Consider the following 16,891-nt stretch of genomic DNA (forward strand, 5'->3'; position numbering starts at 1 on the left):
TAAAGTGATTGAGGTGACTCCCAGCTATTGATTTTCTCTTCATCTTTGGCATCCTGCCTGGCCACCGTTGACCATGTCTTCTGGTCCCTGCAGGCTAGTTAAGCTGCCCCTGCTCACCTTTAAATCACATTAAACTGTGGTTAAACTGGCCGCATCTCAAAGACAACCATCATTGATGAGGTCATCATGTTTTAAGTACCTAATACGCTTGAATAAATGACCACACTTGAGTCTCGGGCTTATTGATCGCACACTCCTTGTGGCATTAAGATTAAACTTGAATACAGATAAGGGAATGTGGAGAGCAACGTGATTTATATCACACAGGGATTTGTCTTCATTCCATAATGCACAAGTGACTAACCCATTCACACTGCTAAACAAAATACCTCACTGAACTAGAATAGCCATCTTCTGGTTATACACCTCTGTCATCATGTCACATGAGGTTGACATGTCTGTCCTTGTCCTAACTCACGTAGTAAAGACTAAATGGTATGTTGTTTTTTTGGAGAGCTAAAGTAATGACTCTACATCTATTTAATCACCACAGTTATGTTACAAAAAAGCACGAAAAGTGTTCAACAGTCAGAGTGACTATACCTTTGACGTTTTCAATATAAATCGTTGTCAGTGAAACAAATATGCCTGCACAGATCAAGTGTACATTTAAACCAAGTTTTGGAAATATTTCCTAAATGTTCTAGAGATTTTGGGCGATATACTGTCATGAGAATGGGACAGGTGGAAAGACAGAAAGAGGGACAGGTATTGGCTTCTTCCACCCATTGGTTGAGGAGTTGGTAGAATGTGTTCCCTGTACCTCACTAAATACCAGAGTATGAGTAATGATGCCTATTTTTTACTTTGAATTTAATCCACATAGTAAAGTCAGCCAAGTGTGACACTTTATTAACTTAATTAGGCTAAATTAATTACCGTCTTTCACAGGTCAAGTGATGAAGCCTCTGATTGATAGCACAGCTTGTAATATTAAAGCAGAAATAAGCGATCTGGTCGTTTTGGCTAATGCTGCGTTCCAGGCAGGCTTTTGAAACCGTAAATTACAGCTTCAAGTCACAACTTACGACTTTGTAGCGTTTCAGGCAACCCACTCGTGTTTTTCCGACCTGTTTTACCTGTGAAAGTCACTATAACGGCCACTCGTAACTTCCGACCCGTGAACTCGTACCAGATCGAACTGGTACGACTTCACAGGTCGGAAAAACACGAGTTACGCCGTTGCCTTGAATGCACCATAACAGTCCTCGTCCCTACGTCACCACATTCACGCGCATCCCTTGGCTGCACACACAGCCCTTCATGCCGTTCTCTCTCCTCATTGGATAAAACTTGTAGGATACGAGAAAAGTTTTCTCTTCGGCTCAGAGCAGAGTGACTGACAGACCCGTGTTTCGGTCCAAACACTCTATGTAAGTGATTGCTGTCGGAAGATATAACTATTTAAGACTTATATTAACACAAAAATATCGCTTACTTCTGCTTTAAATATTTGTAATATCTGTCTGAAATGCAAATGATATGAAAGTGTAGGCTATATCAGCTGCTACGGACCATCGGTGTCACAACCACCTTGTGGTGTAAAACATCAAACAATAACCTTAAGCACACAATTGTCACACGTAAACAGAGCTGAAGACTCTGAGGTCACAACAGAACTTACAAAGTGTTTGCTGAGTGGGAGTACGCCTATGGTGATGGAGGAAGTAGAGAAAATTAAACTTTCATGGACAGTAATTTCCACTGTTGCAATCCTTTTGATGACAACAAGTCAGAGTGCAACGAAAGATGTGCATCCCACACAAGTTCACATCTGAGTACTTTAAACACTGCCTGAGCGACTTTAAGAGCTTTTGGCATTTCAAACCTTTTATCCAAATCTTCTGGTCTGATTCACCGTGGAGCCCAGCATGCCAGGCAGTGCTGCAAGGGTGTAAATAAAGCCTTAAACAAGTGCCCTTTGGCACAGTAACCGACTTGAATTAAAGGCCATCCTTATATTATGGCAAGACTGTCACTTTATTACTGAAATCAATTCAGTAAGAGCCCGAGGAGACAGCAAGAGGAGTGTGGCCTTGGTCGGAGTGAGGTTTATCTAAGTTGAACAGGCTGAGAGAAACACAGCGTCTATAATGAACTCAAGCCTGTCTAATACAGCCTTTTATTGCCCCTTTGCACTGCAGAAATGTGTGTAACACCATAAGAACTCAGCTCCTGCACTTTTCTGCAACACTGTAAACCAAGCAGCTTCACTGTCATTCCTACCAACACATCAACACAAATCAGAAACACAAACCATCATCAACCAGGTATTTTGTGAGTTATCATAACCTCATAGACAGAATGCACCCTGTGACCTTTAGCAGGAGAGAGACACACATGAGCCGTGTTTCCACTGCAGGAGTTCCTGGTAAAGGGAGGGGGTAGGAACTTCTACAGGAACCGTCCTCTCTCTCGGCCTCTCGGTGGCCGTGTCTCCACTGCAGACAGGACCCACCAGGATGTGCGACAGTTTTGATCATCGCGAGGTCGTTATGCAGCGTTTTTTTTTTTTTTTTTTTTACTGCTCTTGTTCAGAGTGATTGTTTTTTTCTGGCAGTATAGACACTTTCTAAAAAAAAGATGGGGTTTTTAATTGCCGTCTCGATTGTCACGTAACCCCGCGATCGCGTATTTATCACACTTTTTTTTTTTTTTTAACCAGGCCTACTGCTACTCTCGTCTTTTACTGAGTTATTCTCTCTTTTTTCCGGCCGTTTTTCCGTTTTTAGTAACGTTGGGTTTTAAAAATGCCGTTTAGCTTCCAAAGCGTCAAAAGCATTCGAGGGTGCGCCTCAGACAAGACAGCTTCCAAAACGGCAAATATTTTCAGCCGCTTTGGTTGACGTCAAAGTTTGACCGCGCTGGTCATTGGGGAGCCGAAATACAAAAAAAAGAAAGGCCGAAGGACATCTCTATTCTGACACGTTGCTGCCAAACCGCGTCATAGCTAATTACCCTAAAGCTAACCAAGGCTCAACTTCTCGTCTGATGACGCTTTGGAAGCGCGGTGACGCACAATTAGCGTCACATCCTGCTTTGAGTCTGACCAATCAGCACTGTAAACGGCCCTGTGGGGGAGGTTCCTGTTAAAATACCCCCAAGTTCCTGCGGTGGAAATGGTAACAAGAACACATGCCAGGAGCTATAGTTGTAACACTGTACATTTGAATTATATACATCTTTTCCAAACCCAAACACGTTGCTATAGTAACAATGGTGAGGAAGGTAGACATTCTGCCTATTTATTACTGTAACCATGACAACATAGGGGCACTATTTCGGGACACTGCTACTATGGGTCATATGAGAATGTTGATGGTTGTTCATGTTGGAGGGCTGGCTGTTCTTATTACATCAATACAATGAGGTGTGTGTGTGTGTGTGTGTGTGAAATAGAAACATATGCCAAACATAAACAGACTGGTTTTCAAACAAGAGATTTGAGCAAAACCATGGTCAGCATCACATACTGTAAGATACACTGTGCTGCCTCCTGCCTACCTCTTTCCTCAGATATCATATGCCTCTAGATAAGAGCAGAGGCTGCAGTGGGGCTATGACAAATCACTTCCTGTAACGTTCTTTGTAGCAGACTGTCAGGAAGAGGGACTGACTGCCCACTATCTCTGCCAGCAGCTGAATCTCAGCCGCAACAATCAGGTAATATTCTGCACTTAATGTTGGCATTTAAGAAACATTCTCCCCCGACAGGCAAAAACGGTGCATGGCTTGGCATTTAAAAGAAGATAATAAAACTTTCCTTAAATACAGCTCTCATCTCAGAGTGCTTTTTAGATGCCCTTAGTGGAGTCAATTATCTCCCCACACTTGCTATTACTGAGACACTCTGAGCACCTTGTGCCTTAAAAGGTCTGCACACCATGCTTTCTCAAAAATGTCACATTCTTAACTGTCTCTCAAAATGGAGACCCTGCAATATCTGAAATGCTGTACATGTGTTGGCGTTTTTCATCTATTTGTTGCTTATGCATGTTTAGTGTGCCAGAGTAACTCTAATGGATTAATAGAAATTCTATAGAATCAGAAATCATCCACCCCTTATACAGTAGCTGTAACTTTCCAAAGTTGAAAATAAATTGATTGGTATCATGGATGCTTTGAATCAGCTTGCAGTTACTGAAAACAAGGGATATTTTACTTGCTGGAGGAATGGTGAAATATATTTTCTGCCCTAGTCTTGCAGCGAAGCAAGCCAAAGCCAGAAGGTTCTCCCATTTGATGTACAGTAAATAAGTGGGAGTGAGGAGGAGACGGATGGAAGCAACTTCATAGGGAAAAGATGCTTCAAAAGACATAGATACTGTATGGAAGCTAGGTGAGAACTCAGTGAGTTCTACTCCATATGTCAAAAAACCTTTATAAAAAGGCTACTTGAGTCAATGTGAGTTAAGGGGCCGACCAATCATACCTCTTTTCTTCTGGTTTCAGATTAGGGTATCTGCTGATACAGTATATTGATGTTATTGTGAAAAATAAATGGGTAAATCTGAGTTTTCATGTTTGGCAGCACGAGGTCACAGGCAGCAACTTCTTCCCCCTCTAACCCTATATAGCCTTTGAGCATGTTAAGGCCATCAATAATGTGACAACTACAGTAAATGCCACAAATGAGACCACGCCTCAGGCCACATCCTTAAATCGATAGTCACACATTTCCCACCATGCCATCATCAAGAACTATTTATTTGTAGACTAAGCATGAGTAGGGTCCGAACAACCTGCTGCGAGGAATACTGAGTGAAACATGATGTCCTGTACTAAAGGTACTGTAGCTTGCAGGCGGCATAGCTACCAATAGCATTACTTGATAACAACACTCTGGAGCAAGATTTTTTGGCATAGTTGTGTAGTTGGTAGACAGTGTGATCAGGGATGTGATAAAAAAAAAAACCCACATTTTTCATTTCAGTTGGACTTGGTTGTAAATGATGTGGCCATAAAATGGCTGAAACATATGGGATAATCATATTGATAATAAACATTTAGCTAGAAAACATACATACTGTAGCCTTCATATTCATGAATTAAATTTTAGGAATCGTCCAACAGAAGGAATAAGAATGGAAGGAAAGTCAAATGGAAGCCAGTATGAAACATGTAGTATTTTCTACCCTGGCGTCCTAGCTGCTGAACAGCAACTTGTAAGACATACTCTTGTAGATGAAGTTCACCTCGAATACAAATGGCTACAAAATGATATAATGCTAAAAGTCTGTTATACTTAAGTAGAAGCCATCAGTTGGCTCATCTCTTACCTGCAATCTGTTATCTGTTTACCTTTCTTTGACTCTGAACAGTCTGTTTAATAGTACCCAGAAACATTTTTGTGCAGATGTTGACAATGAACTTTAATGGTGTATTACATCATACTGTATAAATATTTAAACAAAGCTTGTCCACCTCATTACAGCACTACACTATGATTAAGTAGAGCATTCATGTTCCAGGTGAATCCAGTTCACCTTGCTTACTCTGATGAAGATGTTACTTTTAAACTATGTTATTATTATGATTAGAGATTAGATTAGATTTGTCAAAGCAGGTCAGTCAAACCCCAAAATACATTTCTCTTCTGCTGTGTCTGAAGACATGCACACACAAACATACATACACACACTCACCTTGGACGAGGAAGTGTCACACTCTTGGCAGATCCAGCCATATCCTGTCTGCTTAGGGGATTTCTTCAGTGGGGGGTCCAGACACCCAAAGTGATAGCAGAGTTGGCACTCATCACACCTGAGGTACAAGGGGAAGGGCAGGTGTTACACCTTACATAAATAAAGCCACAGTCTGTTCAGGAGTAATGGTGACAGGGCAGCCATTTGTCAGTCAGTCAGACTTTGTTAATGCATCCCAAATTCCCTCCAATCTGTTCACTTGACCTCACACAGCCGATGACTATCCAATGGTTCGTATTAGGCCGTAAGGTGAACCCTGTTATCGTTTCATCCCACTTTGACATCCACGGACTACACGATCTTTACTTCATAAAAAAGATCGATTCACGCTCAGCTAATCGGTGGGAGTTCGTAGCTCATAACTGCGCAAGAGTCCTGTGATCGAGACCGTAATTTGGCACTAATTCCTTCTGAGCGTAATCAGATTTTGGTTTGCAGGTGGAGGCACGGCCGTCACGCGATCGTGCTACACCAATGAGACACCCGCTTTTAGTAAACACAACGGCAATATGGCGGCCGCCTGTTGCTCACCCTGAGGTTTCTCCTGTTTGTTTTCTTGGGAGCGTTCCTCAGTGGATGTGAGGGTCAGAGGATGTTGTCATCATGCTGTGTAAAGACCTTTGAGACAAACTCTTTGTAAAAATGGGCTATACAAATAAAACTGCCTTGCCTTGTTTTTTGTAATCTGAAAAATGACATAATGTTAATAATAATAATAATGATAATAATAAATGTTGATATGCTATCCTAACATGGATTTCTTCTGGAAAGCGATTCAAATCAAGTAAAGGCAGCAACAGTAGGCTGAACAGTTTTATTTAGGGCTATGAATGCTATTACATTTTCTCATGGTGAAAGTTAAAATTATTTCTTCTTCTTCTTTTTTTTAAGTATATTTTTGGGGCTTTTTATTGCCTTTAATTGACAGCACAGTAGAGAGAGACAGGAAATGGGGAGGCAGAGAGGTGGAATGACATGCAGGAAAGGGCTGCCTGATGCGGGATTCGAACCGGGGCTGCCTGCAGTGTAGATGGTAGCCTCAACATGGTGCATAAACCTAACCTAATGACAATAAAATAATTAGTTAATTCATTCAATCAATCATTCTAATTCTAATTAATAATGGGTTAGGGTTATAATTAATTATTTATATTTATTAATTATAATTAATTAATAAATAATTGGGCGGCATGGTGGTGCAGTGGTTAACACTGTTGCCTCACAGCAAGGGTTAGGGCCGGCTGGTGCTCTTCTGTGTGGAAATTGCATGTTCTCCCCAAAGTTCTCTCCAAAGACCAAAGACATGCAGGTTAGGTTAACTGCCCATAGGTGTGAATGAGAGTGTGAATGGTTCTCTGTCTGTATATGTCAGCCCTGCGGTAGACTGGCGACCTGTCCAGGGTGTACCCCGCCTCTTGCCTGAAGTCAGCTGAGATAAGTTCCAGCTCACCTGTGACCCTAGTGCAGGATAAGCGGTATAGAAAAATAATGAATAATACATAATTCTAAAAAATCATGCACCTTTTCTCGTTTTATATGGACAATATGCTTAGATTGTTTAGATTTCAATAGTCTCTCTTTTTGAGAACTTTCTGGTGTGTTTTCCTCTTACCACTGCTGCTGTGCTGTGCCGGAAGACGCCATGACAGCAGCCATATTGCTGTTGTGTTTACTAAAAGTGGGTATCTTATTGGCGTAGTGCGATCGCGATCAAACCAAAATCTCATTACGCTCAGAAGGAACTAGTGCCGAATTACGGTCCTGATCACGGGACTCTTGCAGGGTTATTAAATGAGCGACAAACTCCCGCTGATTAGCTGAGCATGAATCAACATTTTTTATGAAGTAAAGATCGTGTATTCCCCAGATGTCGGAGCGGATATCAGTTTCTGTAAGACTTTTTCAGGTTCACCTTACGGCCTTTATATGGATTTTCAATATCTGAGCCATCAAATGAGGATTGGATTTTGATGAGGAAATTCCAGACTACTGTTTAAGAAACCAAAACTAAAAACTGGAAAACAACTAAACAAACCATTATCTGTTTGGTGTGATTATGAATTGGAATAAATAATTAAAATATGCTAAATGTTATCCTGATAGTTTGCCTACTGGTCATGTACGCCAATAGCTTGACTGTATATCTCAGTAACGAACTTGGTGACTTGTTATCACTACGAATGATGGCCAAAAGTGAAAAAAAAAGATCCAAGTTTGATTAAAGCAACCAACAGCACCCAGCAGGTATTCCACCTTTATGTAGACTGAAGCTAGCCAAACTTTAATTAGCATGAAGTTATGGAATGCAGTCCTCTGGCACTAGACTAAGAAAAGCTGTGAAACAGGTGTAATAATATGCCTGTAGTGTTTTCACATTCAGCATGGTAAATTTACTAAAATCAGAGTAGAAATTTAATTGGCATAGATAATTGGCATCTTATGAGTTGTAGGGGCATAAGCAAACAGCTGCTGCACATTAACACAAATATGCTGAGGCAGGTGGATCTCTTCCCCACACTTATCCAGAACAGACACACCGACAGACACAGAGAATCTTGGATGGGCTGAGCATGCGTATCTGCCTGGAAACAATGGGAATTTAAAGTGCCCCCTGGCTACCAAGCAAATAGGAGACATATGACCAAAGCGTGTGTTCCTCACTAATGAGCACACTCCCATTGTTGCACACAAACTGGCAATTGATTTCACATGAATCTCCAGCTTTAGTTTCGCTGCTGGAGACTGTTGAAGACCTTCCAAACTTCACAGGAGTGCTCTTTTCATTATACAGGACTGTGATGACTTTGCTTCTGAAAGTACTACACTACTACACCTCCATGATTCCTTTGTAACAGCTGAATGTAGAAAGTCGGTGGGCTAAACTTCATCCTTATTTTCTGCAAAAACGGCCACTCGCAATAACACAACCACAATCTAATACTGTAGGGGCTTTGAGACGGACTGTAGTTCTTCTCAGTCTGGTCCGAGGAGTCACATGCAATGACAGTTAATCCACAAGGAGCTGTTTCATATAGTTCAACTTGAACCTTGACATGCTCATCTGCATCACAAGAGCAAGATGTCTCCACTATGCTGATATCTGACAGAGCAAAGACCAGCCCAGAGCCGCGTATATCCATATAATGCGAGTCTACAGGACAGCGGAATGCTGCCTCTAAATAACACATTATCTGCTGTGAAACTCGTTCGTTATGATATGCTAGTGCTATTCCCCTTTGAGTCCTAGTTAGCTGTTATCAACATCCGTGGTCTGTAGGTTGACCTACTGACCTCTGACCTGGATGATGTCATCTCTTAGTGCTGCACAGCTCATTCTGATTATAATGATTCGGCATTCGGGTCCATTTTTAGCGCAACTAGCCGGAGCTTTAGTGAGTCCAGGAAGCCTGTGGAAGCTGAACTTCATCCAGCTGCTCATTTTGTTCTGACAAGTTGGAAACACGCAGAAATGAACCATAGTATTAGCGGTAGCAGCCGCACGGCGCTCAGAGATGACATCATCCAGGTCAGAGGTTAGTAGGTCAACCTACAGACCCCGGATGTTGATAACAGCTAACCCCGGACTCAGAGGGGACTAGCACTAGCGTATCATAACAAAATATTGGTGAAATAAACAAGTTTGGCAGCAGATAATGTGTTATTTAGAGGCTGCATTCCGCTGCCCTGTAGACTTGCATTATACGAATACGCGGCTCTCGGCTGGAGCTAATTTTGTCGGAACGACTTGTAATGACACCAAAGTTATCTGGGTGAGTAAATGATCGTATTTTATGCTAGAAATAAGGTCCAGATTGTAAAAAATGGCAAGTACCCTTTAATCATTAGTATTTGCAGTCAGACATAAGACATAGTGTAGTTTGCCTTGATTTGCATCTAGCCAGGCAGGCTATTTTCACTGACAACCACTGGCACATCATGTATTTACTACTGCCACCAAACGTTCAGTACCACTAACTTGAGGATGTAAGAATGAATTTCATAATGGTACATCACAATTAATTAACTAGATATTTTGTATCACAAACCCCATAAGAAAAAGCTCTCGGACACTTGAATAGATTTATTGAGCTGAACAACGTTTTGGTCCTGAGACCTTCGTCAGGTTCTGAAGGGTTAGGGTTAAGTATCACAAACCCCAAATTCAGATGATCAGTTTCCCCTCAATCTTCCCTCAACGCAGACAAGCTACAGGACAGATTTTATGTTGTGTACGTCATCAGGCTTCATTCACTCCTTCCTCTACAGATATTTAAAGGCTGGCCTTCAATTTTTCAATTTTGTCAATGAAATACACTTGTTCAGGTGTCAGAGGTTAGATCTACTCTATCATTTCACCTTCTTGGCCTGACATTGAAGGTTATACAGCACTACAAGAAATGGTGAATCAATCTAGTAGCTATTCGTCAAAGTCTTTTCATACATTCAGTTTATAGCTTTGTGAAACCAGACAGCAAAAATATTGTTTCTACCAGAACATTGTGTGTCATGACAACTAAACTAACTACACAAAAAACAAGATGCACAGTAAATGCCATGGTTTCAACTCTGGTGGCTGTACTAAATGCTAACCCCTGCAGCATGGTCATACACTCACAATGAAAATGCTAATTATAGCTGCTGCGCAACGATGGGTCAGGTCCGGGCTATTTTTTTTGGCAAATTTAGGCAATTCTGAGCACCAAACAGGAGAATAGGAAAACAAGTACATTATTATTAATTATAATTAATTATAACAAAAAAAAAACAAAGTGATGGAATTCATAATTATTATTAATAATAATGAGTTTAAGTGGACAAAAAGTTTCAGCAGTATTGGGGCTACATTTTGGTGAAAGTTGCAAAACAGTAGCATGTACCTTTGGTTTGGTAGGAATTTTTAAAGTTTTTAAATTTAAATGCTTATTCCCCCCCTGGGAAGTATGATTTCCTCGGAATAAGGATGAGAAGAAGAAGAAAGAAGAATTCCTAGGAATACAATAGGGTCCGACGCTAACAAGTAATGTATGTGCACACAAATCCACAGTTGTCAAGAAATTGGCCGTTTTTTTTTTTTTTCTTGCCATAATTTTTGGTAGATTCAAATTCAAATTCAAATTCAAATTCAAATGAAGTAGCACCATATCATGCAGAAGCAGTTCAGAGTGCTTTACATAGAGATAGGACAAAATATTAAAAAGTAAACAGCAATAGATACTAAGATACACAGAAGTTCATACACACAAAGAGATTTAAGTTTGGCTTTGAAGGAGCACAACGTCGGAGCATTTCTGGGATCATGTGGTAGACTATTCCATTCTTTAAGTGCATAGATGCTAAAGGTCATGCCACCTGATTTGGCAAAGGCTCTGGGCACATGGAGGAGATCTCTACTCTGTGACCTGAGCAGTCGACCAGGACCTGATACTGTACAGTAGGTACTGTGGAGCCAGACCTTTAAGTGCTTTGTAGACCAGAAAGAGTATTTTAAATCAAATTCTGAAGACAACAGGTAGCCAGTGAAGGTTGCGGAGGATTGGAGTTATATGGTCTGATCTTTTTGTCATGGTTAGAACCCGTGCAGCTGAATTTTGGATAAATTGTAATCTGTGGATTGTTTTGATTGGAAGACCCATAAACAGAGTGTTACAGTAATCGAGCCAGCTCATGACAAAAACATGCATACATTTTTCTGAATTGGACTGGGAGAGAAAGCCTCTAATCCTTGAGATATTTCTGATTTGAAAAAGGCAACCCTAGTGATGTTGCTGATATGGCTTTTAAAACTTAGATCTCCATCCATGATAACACCTAAGTTGATTTGTTCAGATAATTCACAGGATACGTTTAAACCTCAGAGTATCACCCATTCAGTGGATCACTTTAGTCATTTTTACTTTTGGCTTTTTTGGCAATTATGAAGGTTATGAATGACTGCCATTAGCATCACTAGAGCCACGCTACTAGTGTAGCTACAAATAAGGGCTTAAAAAGACACACTTTTAGGTGATGTGTGTAAGTAAAAATGTGTCTCATCCCAATAAAAACAGCTGCAATGGTTTTAGTTTGCTTATCCACCTGATTCCCCTTGACCAAATTTGAGTGGTGCTGGTAGTGGGGAAAAATGCATCTGGCTGACGTTTGACCTGAGAAAGACACATTTTGGCCTGATCTGTGTAATGTAACCTGTGTTATTCTCAATCTCTCAGAAAGTGTCTGAGTCACCTGCTATGACCAGCCTCTATCTGCTCCCCACACTGCCCTTACACATGCAGCCACTGCAAGGTCCTTGATGCTATCTAAGCAATTTGACCCTGCTTTAATCATTGAGAAAATTGAGCAACCCCCCACACCCTCCAACCGCCATCCCCACCTTGCACGTTTGAAACTGACAAATCCAATCACTCATAAGAGAGGTTATTGATTGATGTAATCTTATTGGACGTGAGGTGGTGGTGGGGACATGATTGATTGCTTTTGTCTGCTACACATGTCGCTCTCAGTTGGTGATTTGTGTCCACTTTCATCTGGTGTTTTGATCTCTTTGCAAAGTTCTTAGATCCTCCCTCCCCTAAGGCATCAGTCCTGAAGCAGAATGAGGGTGATGGCCCACAAATCTAAGATGACTTTGTTTGATTTTGTCCATCTCTTTAAAAAAAAATCGCTGTCACATTTCTTTTCAGGTCTCATGTAGAGGAGTCATAGCTTCAGGAACTGCAATGAGCATCCATTAATTCATATACTGTAACTGGTGGGGATATTCACACATATATCAATACAACTAAAGTAAATCATACTGATCAGAGCAAAGAATAAACTGTTACATCGACTCCATTGTGTAGAACTGAAAATGTGCCGACCAAGGAAGAGATGTTCTCTTAATCAGTGTGTTTGCATATGGATTTAACCAGCCAAAACTTCTACACTCCTTGTAGCGTTAGTGGACATTCATGATACAGAGCTCTTAAAAGTGAAGGGGATGTTTTTTTAATTATTCATAAGTTAATTGCACTCAGCAACAAAAAAACTATTAAATGTCAACGCAATTGGGACAGCCAGCGGAGGAGCATTTTAACAGGCTCATTCCTTGTCCATATGTAGAACTCAACCCCCTCACTGCTCTTTCTGGTCTCTGAATTCATGTAACATATGAGCTCATTTTGAGTTGAGTTGACACATGTCAAAAAAGTTGCCATCAAACTCAAAATGAGCTCATATCTTACATGAAGTGGTAAAATGTCAGTTTCAACATCAGATATGTTGTGTATGTTCCATTGTGAATAAAATGTGGCTTTATGAGATTTACAAATCAATGGCTTCTGTTTTTATTTACATTTTACACATCTCACAAGTTTTTTTGGGAATTGGGCTCGTAATCACAATGATTTTCAGACACTGTAAAAATGGGCTATACAAATAAAATTGCCTTGCTTTGTCTTTTTTCAAATCTTTTCTGGGTGTTTAGCAGAACTGTACCATTGCAACTATGTTCTTTCAGACAAACCACAGTCCAAATATAAACAATGTTAGAAGCTACTGGTTTAAATCTCAGACAGCGCTGACTGACCGAGGACCCAGTTGAAACTGTAGTGTTTATTATCATTATTTGTCATAACCCTCTCACACTGAATCTTCTTTTTTTCAATTCAACTGTTCGAAATATTTTTCTTTAAAAAGCCACATTCATTGCAAATACATCAGTTCCAATAAGCTTCTCAGCTGAAATGCCAAAGAAAATATTTAGAAATTTTCCACATTGATTGATTCATTATAACAAAAACAAGACATAAGTGAAACACTTAATCATGCTTGTTGTGTCCCCTCAGAGTTTTACCCACAGTTACGGGTCCAGACACTGATAGTTGGTTTTTGGCATCAAAATCTCTTTTGTCTCCAGTAGCACTAGTGTCTGAAACCAAGTGGCTGAAACAAGGCAGTGAATTTATCACAAGTGAGCAATGCAATTACTTTGGGAGTGGGCACGTGATAGAAATCAATATGTCGCAAAGCATTCAGCCATTGACTCTCATCCATGACAAAGTGCACCAGTGTCTTTCTATAGAAAGCATTATTGGACTTTGTGGGCCCCCTTGTTTTTGATTTACTGTTGGGTCATTGCCACATTGTAAAAAAGCCATTGTTTTACAAAATGGGGAAGTAATGTATTGACTGCTGAAGTTGCACCTATGGAGAAAGCAAAGTTAGAGCGACTGCCTTTATTAGCTCATCTGGACACAACTCATTCACAGCTGGATAAGAAGGGAAGGGGAATAGAATAGAATAGTGATCTGTACACCTCTCAGCTCTTTGCCAGCAGGGGGCCTCAGTAAACTGGGTACAGCACTGTACAAGAGTTGTTATTAGCAGCAGGTCTACGTCCTCACCTCTGTGCAAACTCAAGCCCCTAACCTAGCCAGAATCAACTGGCGCTTTGCTACGGGAATTCCATCAGATATATGCAGCTTGTAGCACACTGCATCTTCTTTAAAGCAAGTTTATGACAAGCTAGTCAGTGGTTCATTGTTTGTGTCTAATGATTTAAAAGTAGGGTAAGGGGAAACACGGTGCAGTTAAGAGAGGATAAGACAGAAACCATTTAAGGATGAGGAGAAGGAGGAGCATGTACCTCAAGAAGTATCTGAGCAGACCTAGACTGTGACAGATTCAGTGGGATAAAGAGAAGAGGAAAAAGGCTGGGGAGTAATAGATTTTAGCTGCTTGGCCACACTTCCCACACAGCCCCAGTCCCAGCTCTTGTGTTTTCTGTTTTAATAGGGGAAAAAGGGTAAAGTCAGCAAAAACAAAATGCCACCATTAAATCATCTCCCCGGATCCAGTGTCAGAGCAGTAATGGAAAACGCACTCATCATCGGAAAGGTTACTGCTTTCCAGAACCTCCCTGCTAGCTTTTCTCTCTCTTTATCTCTCAGCCCCCGACTTCCTGCATCTCATGGCCTCAGTCTCAGCCCCCTGAGCAGAGGCCATGCTGTAGCAGTGTGCTAGTCTATGGTTTGCCGACTGTTGCTCAGTTCCTAAAGGCTTCTTGGTTGGGGATGAGGGAGCGGGACAGCTAGAGTTTGGTAAAGTCAGGTGGTTCCATCTTGCAGAGATGTCATGTAAATGATTCTGCCTCCATATTAAAAACCGAATTGCTCTCCCATCCGTTACACTCGTGTTTTTACAGAACAATTTGAAATTTGAAAGCACGGAGGGTCAACCACTGCATCTTAGTGGGTATTTTGCTCAGTTGTCATGGATAGCTGAAAAATCTTATTTACATCCAGGCAAACATTTTCCTTTGAAAGCCACAAAATGTACTTCCTAGTGAATGTCAGCATTCACTAGGAAGTGGTCTGGTGCAAAAAAGTAATTATAAACAAACTGCCACAAGATTTGTTGTTGATCACTCCTAATGAGAGATCTACAGTAGGGGCTCACAGATCCCGTCTCAAACCTACTCACCACTTCAATAATATCAAATATATTTGATAGGATTTGGGGATTAAAAATCTGGATTGCAGAAATATCACTGTGGAATCGCAAACTACTGTTGACAGGTATTGGGAAATTAAATCTGAATTCCATGTCGCACTGAAGAAATGAGCATGCTGACGCCTCTGGGACAGTAGTCACAGGTCATGTGATGTTGGTCCGCTACGATCCTTCTGACACAATTATATCATTAATTTAAAGGTACATTGTGTAGGAATTACTCCCATCTAGCGTTGCGGTTGTATATCGCCAGCAACTCAATTGTATTTTTCATGCTGCATTCACGTGAAATTGGGCAGACGGCAGATGGACGACAGCCGCTGCACGTAACGGCATAAACAAGCCTCTATGTAAACAAGTGGTCCGTCAGCACGAGGCAAAACAATACACGTGACAATATGTTGTCATGGCGATGTCGTATTGTTTTCCTGACCCACGTTTTACCGGATTTCTCTCCACTTCTGTGACTAAAATGACATTTGGTTTGTTACTGACGGCCGTCTGCCCGACTGCAGGTGAATGCAGCATCAGTATAACGCTCCATTCCTCCTCACTGCGTTACCGCGGTGACTTTTCACAGACGCCACCTCGACCTGAGCCGACAGCTCCGGTGTCTCCGCTGAGTTTCTGTGGTTTCCTACCGTCACGCTGCCACTGAACGTAAAAACATGGTGACACGACATGGCAGCCAGCACCGAGCTTACCCGCTCCATGGAGATATGAATGATATGAACGGCAAATTCAGAGCTTACCGGAACACTTCAGTTTGTTGATGGGGGTGATTACTGATTAATGAAAAACATACTTTTGAACGAAATAATCAATTTTCGTGAATAGATAACAGGAGAAGTTACACAATGTCCCTTTAAGGCACTGTCCAATGTGCAGTTACTTTGGCAGAGTAAAGAGTTTTTCATGGAGCAATTTCTTGAACTTGTGTGTTTCTCATCATCCAACTTTTTGATTTGACGAAGACTAAGATGTGACGCTCCCAGTCCCCCAGGTTCCTTATCCCAGCCTGTGAAATGTGTTGACGCTGGTGATGATGGCTCTCACTGGTGAGGGTGTAAGGTTCCTATCATCTGTGTTGTCACATTTAATTATGAATATGCGTGACACACACACACACACAAGTTGACATGATTATATATTCTTAATCATTGGTTTTTAGGCTGTCAACTTTAGTTTCCCATGTTCTAAATTTAATATTCATGGGTCTTTTTTTGTTCTGACAAGAATCAAAGAATTACACTGTACTCTACCTCAGACGAAAAAAGAGCAACATTTCTCAACAAGAAGGCCACTTCCCTGGTGATAAATCACAGATGACAGAGGGCATTACATGCACAAACGGACCGCTGCTGCCGCACCTTTAGAACGATTAATTAGCTGGCTGACACTCATTTATCACTGCAGCAATAAGGTGAAAAAGTCAAGAGTTTATTAAAGCTCTGCTTAATTTTCAAGAGCTATTGGCCAGAGGCTGAGACACTTTTCATACACAACTGGAGCAACATTCATATTGTTACTTCATACAGTATCACAATAACACAGTACACATTTCTTCTGAAATATTCCCTTTAGAGCATGTCTATAAACAAAGATTAACACATGTTTGGAAATCAAAAGAAAATATG

At 41.0% G+C, this 16,891-nt stretch overlaps 1 protein-coding gene across 1 annotated transcript in view; it reads right to left on the reverse strand.

The window, feature by feature from the left end:
* phf14 (PHD finger protein 14) overlaps nt 1-16,891 on the reverse strand; it is an 83,779-nt gene that overhangs the window by 16,161 nt on the left and 50,727 nt on the right. Inside the window, exon 17 of the mRNA XM_083982778.1 lies at nt 5,706-5,823. Within this exon, the coding sequence (XP_083838904.1) occupies nt 5,706-5,823 (118 nt within the window). The remainder of the gene's footprint in view (nt 1-5,705; nt 5,824-16,891) is intronic.

This window comes from Trachurus trachurus, assembly GCF_905171665.1.
Source record: "Trachurus trachurus genome assembly, chromosome: 11".
Classification (NCBI taxonomy): Eukaryota; Metazoa; Chordata; class Actinopteri; order Carangiformes; family Carangidae; genus Trachurus; species Trachurus trachurus.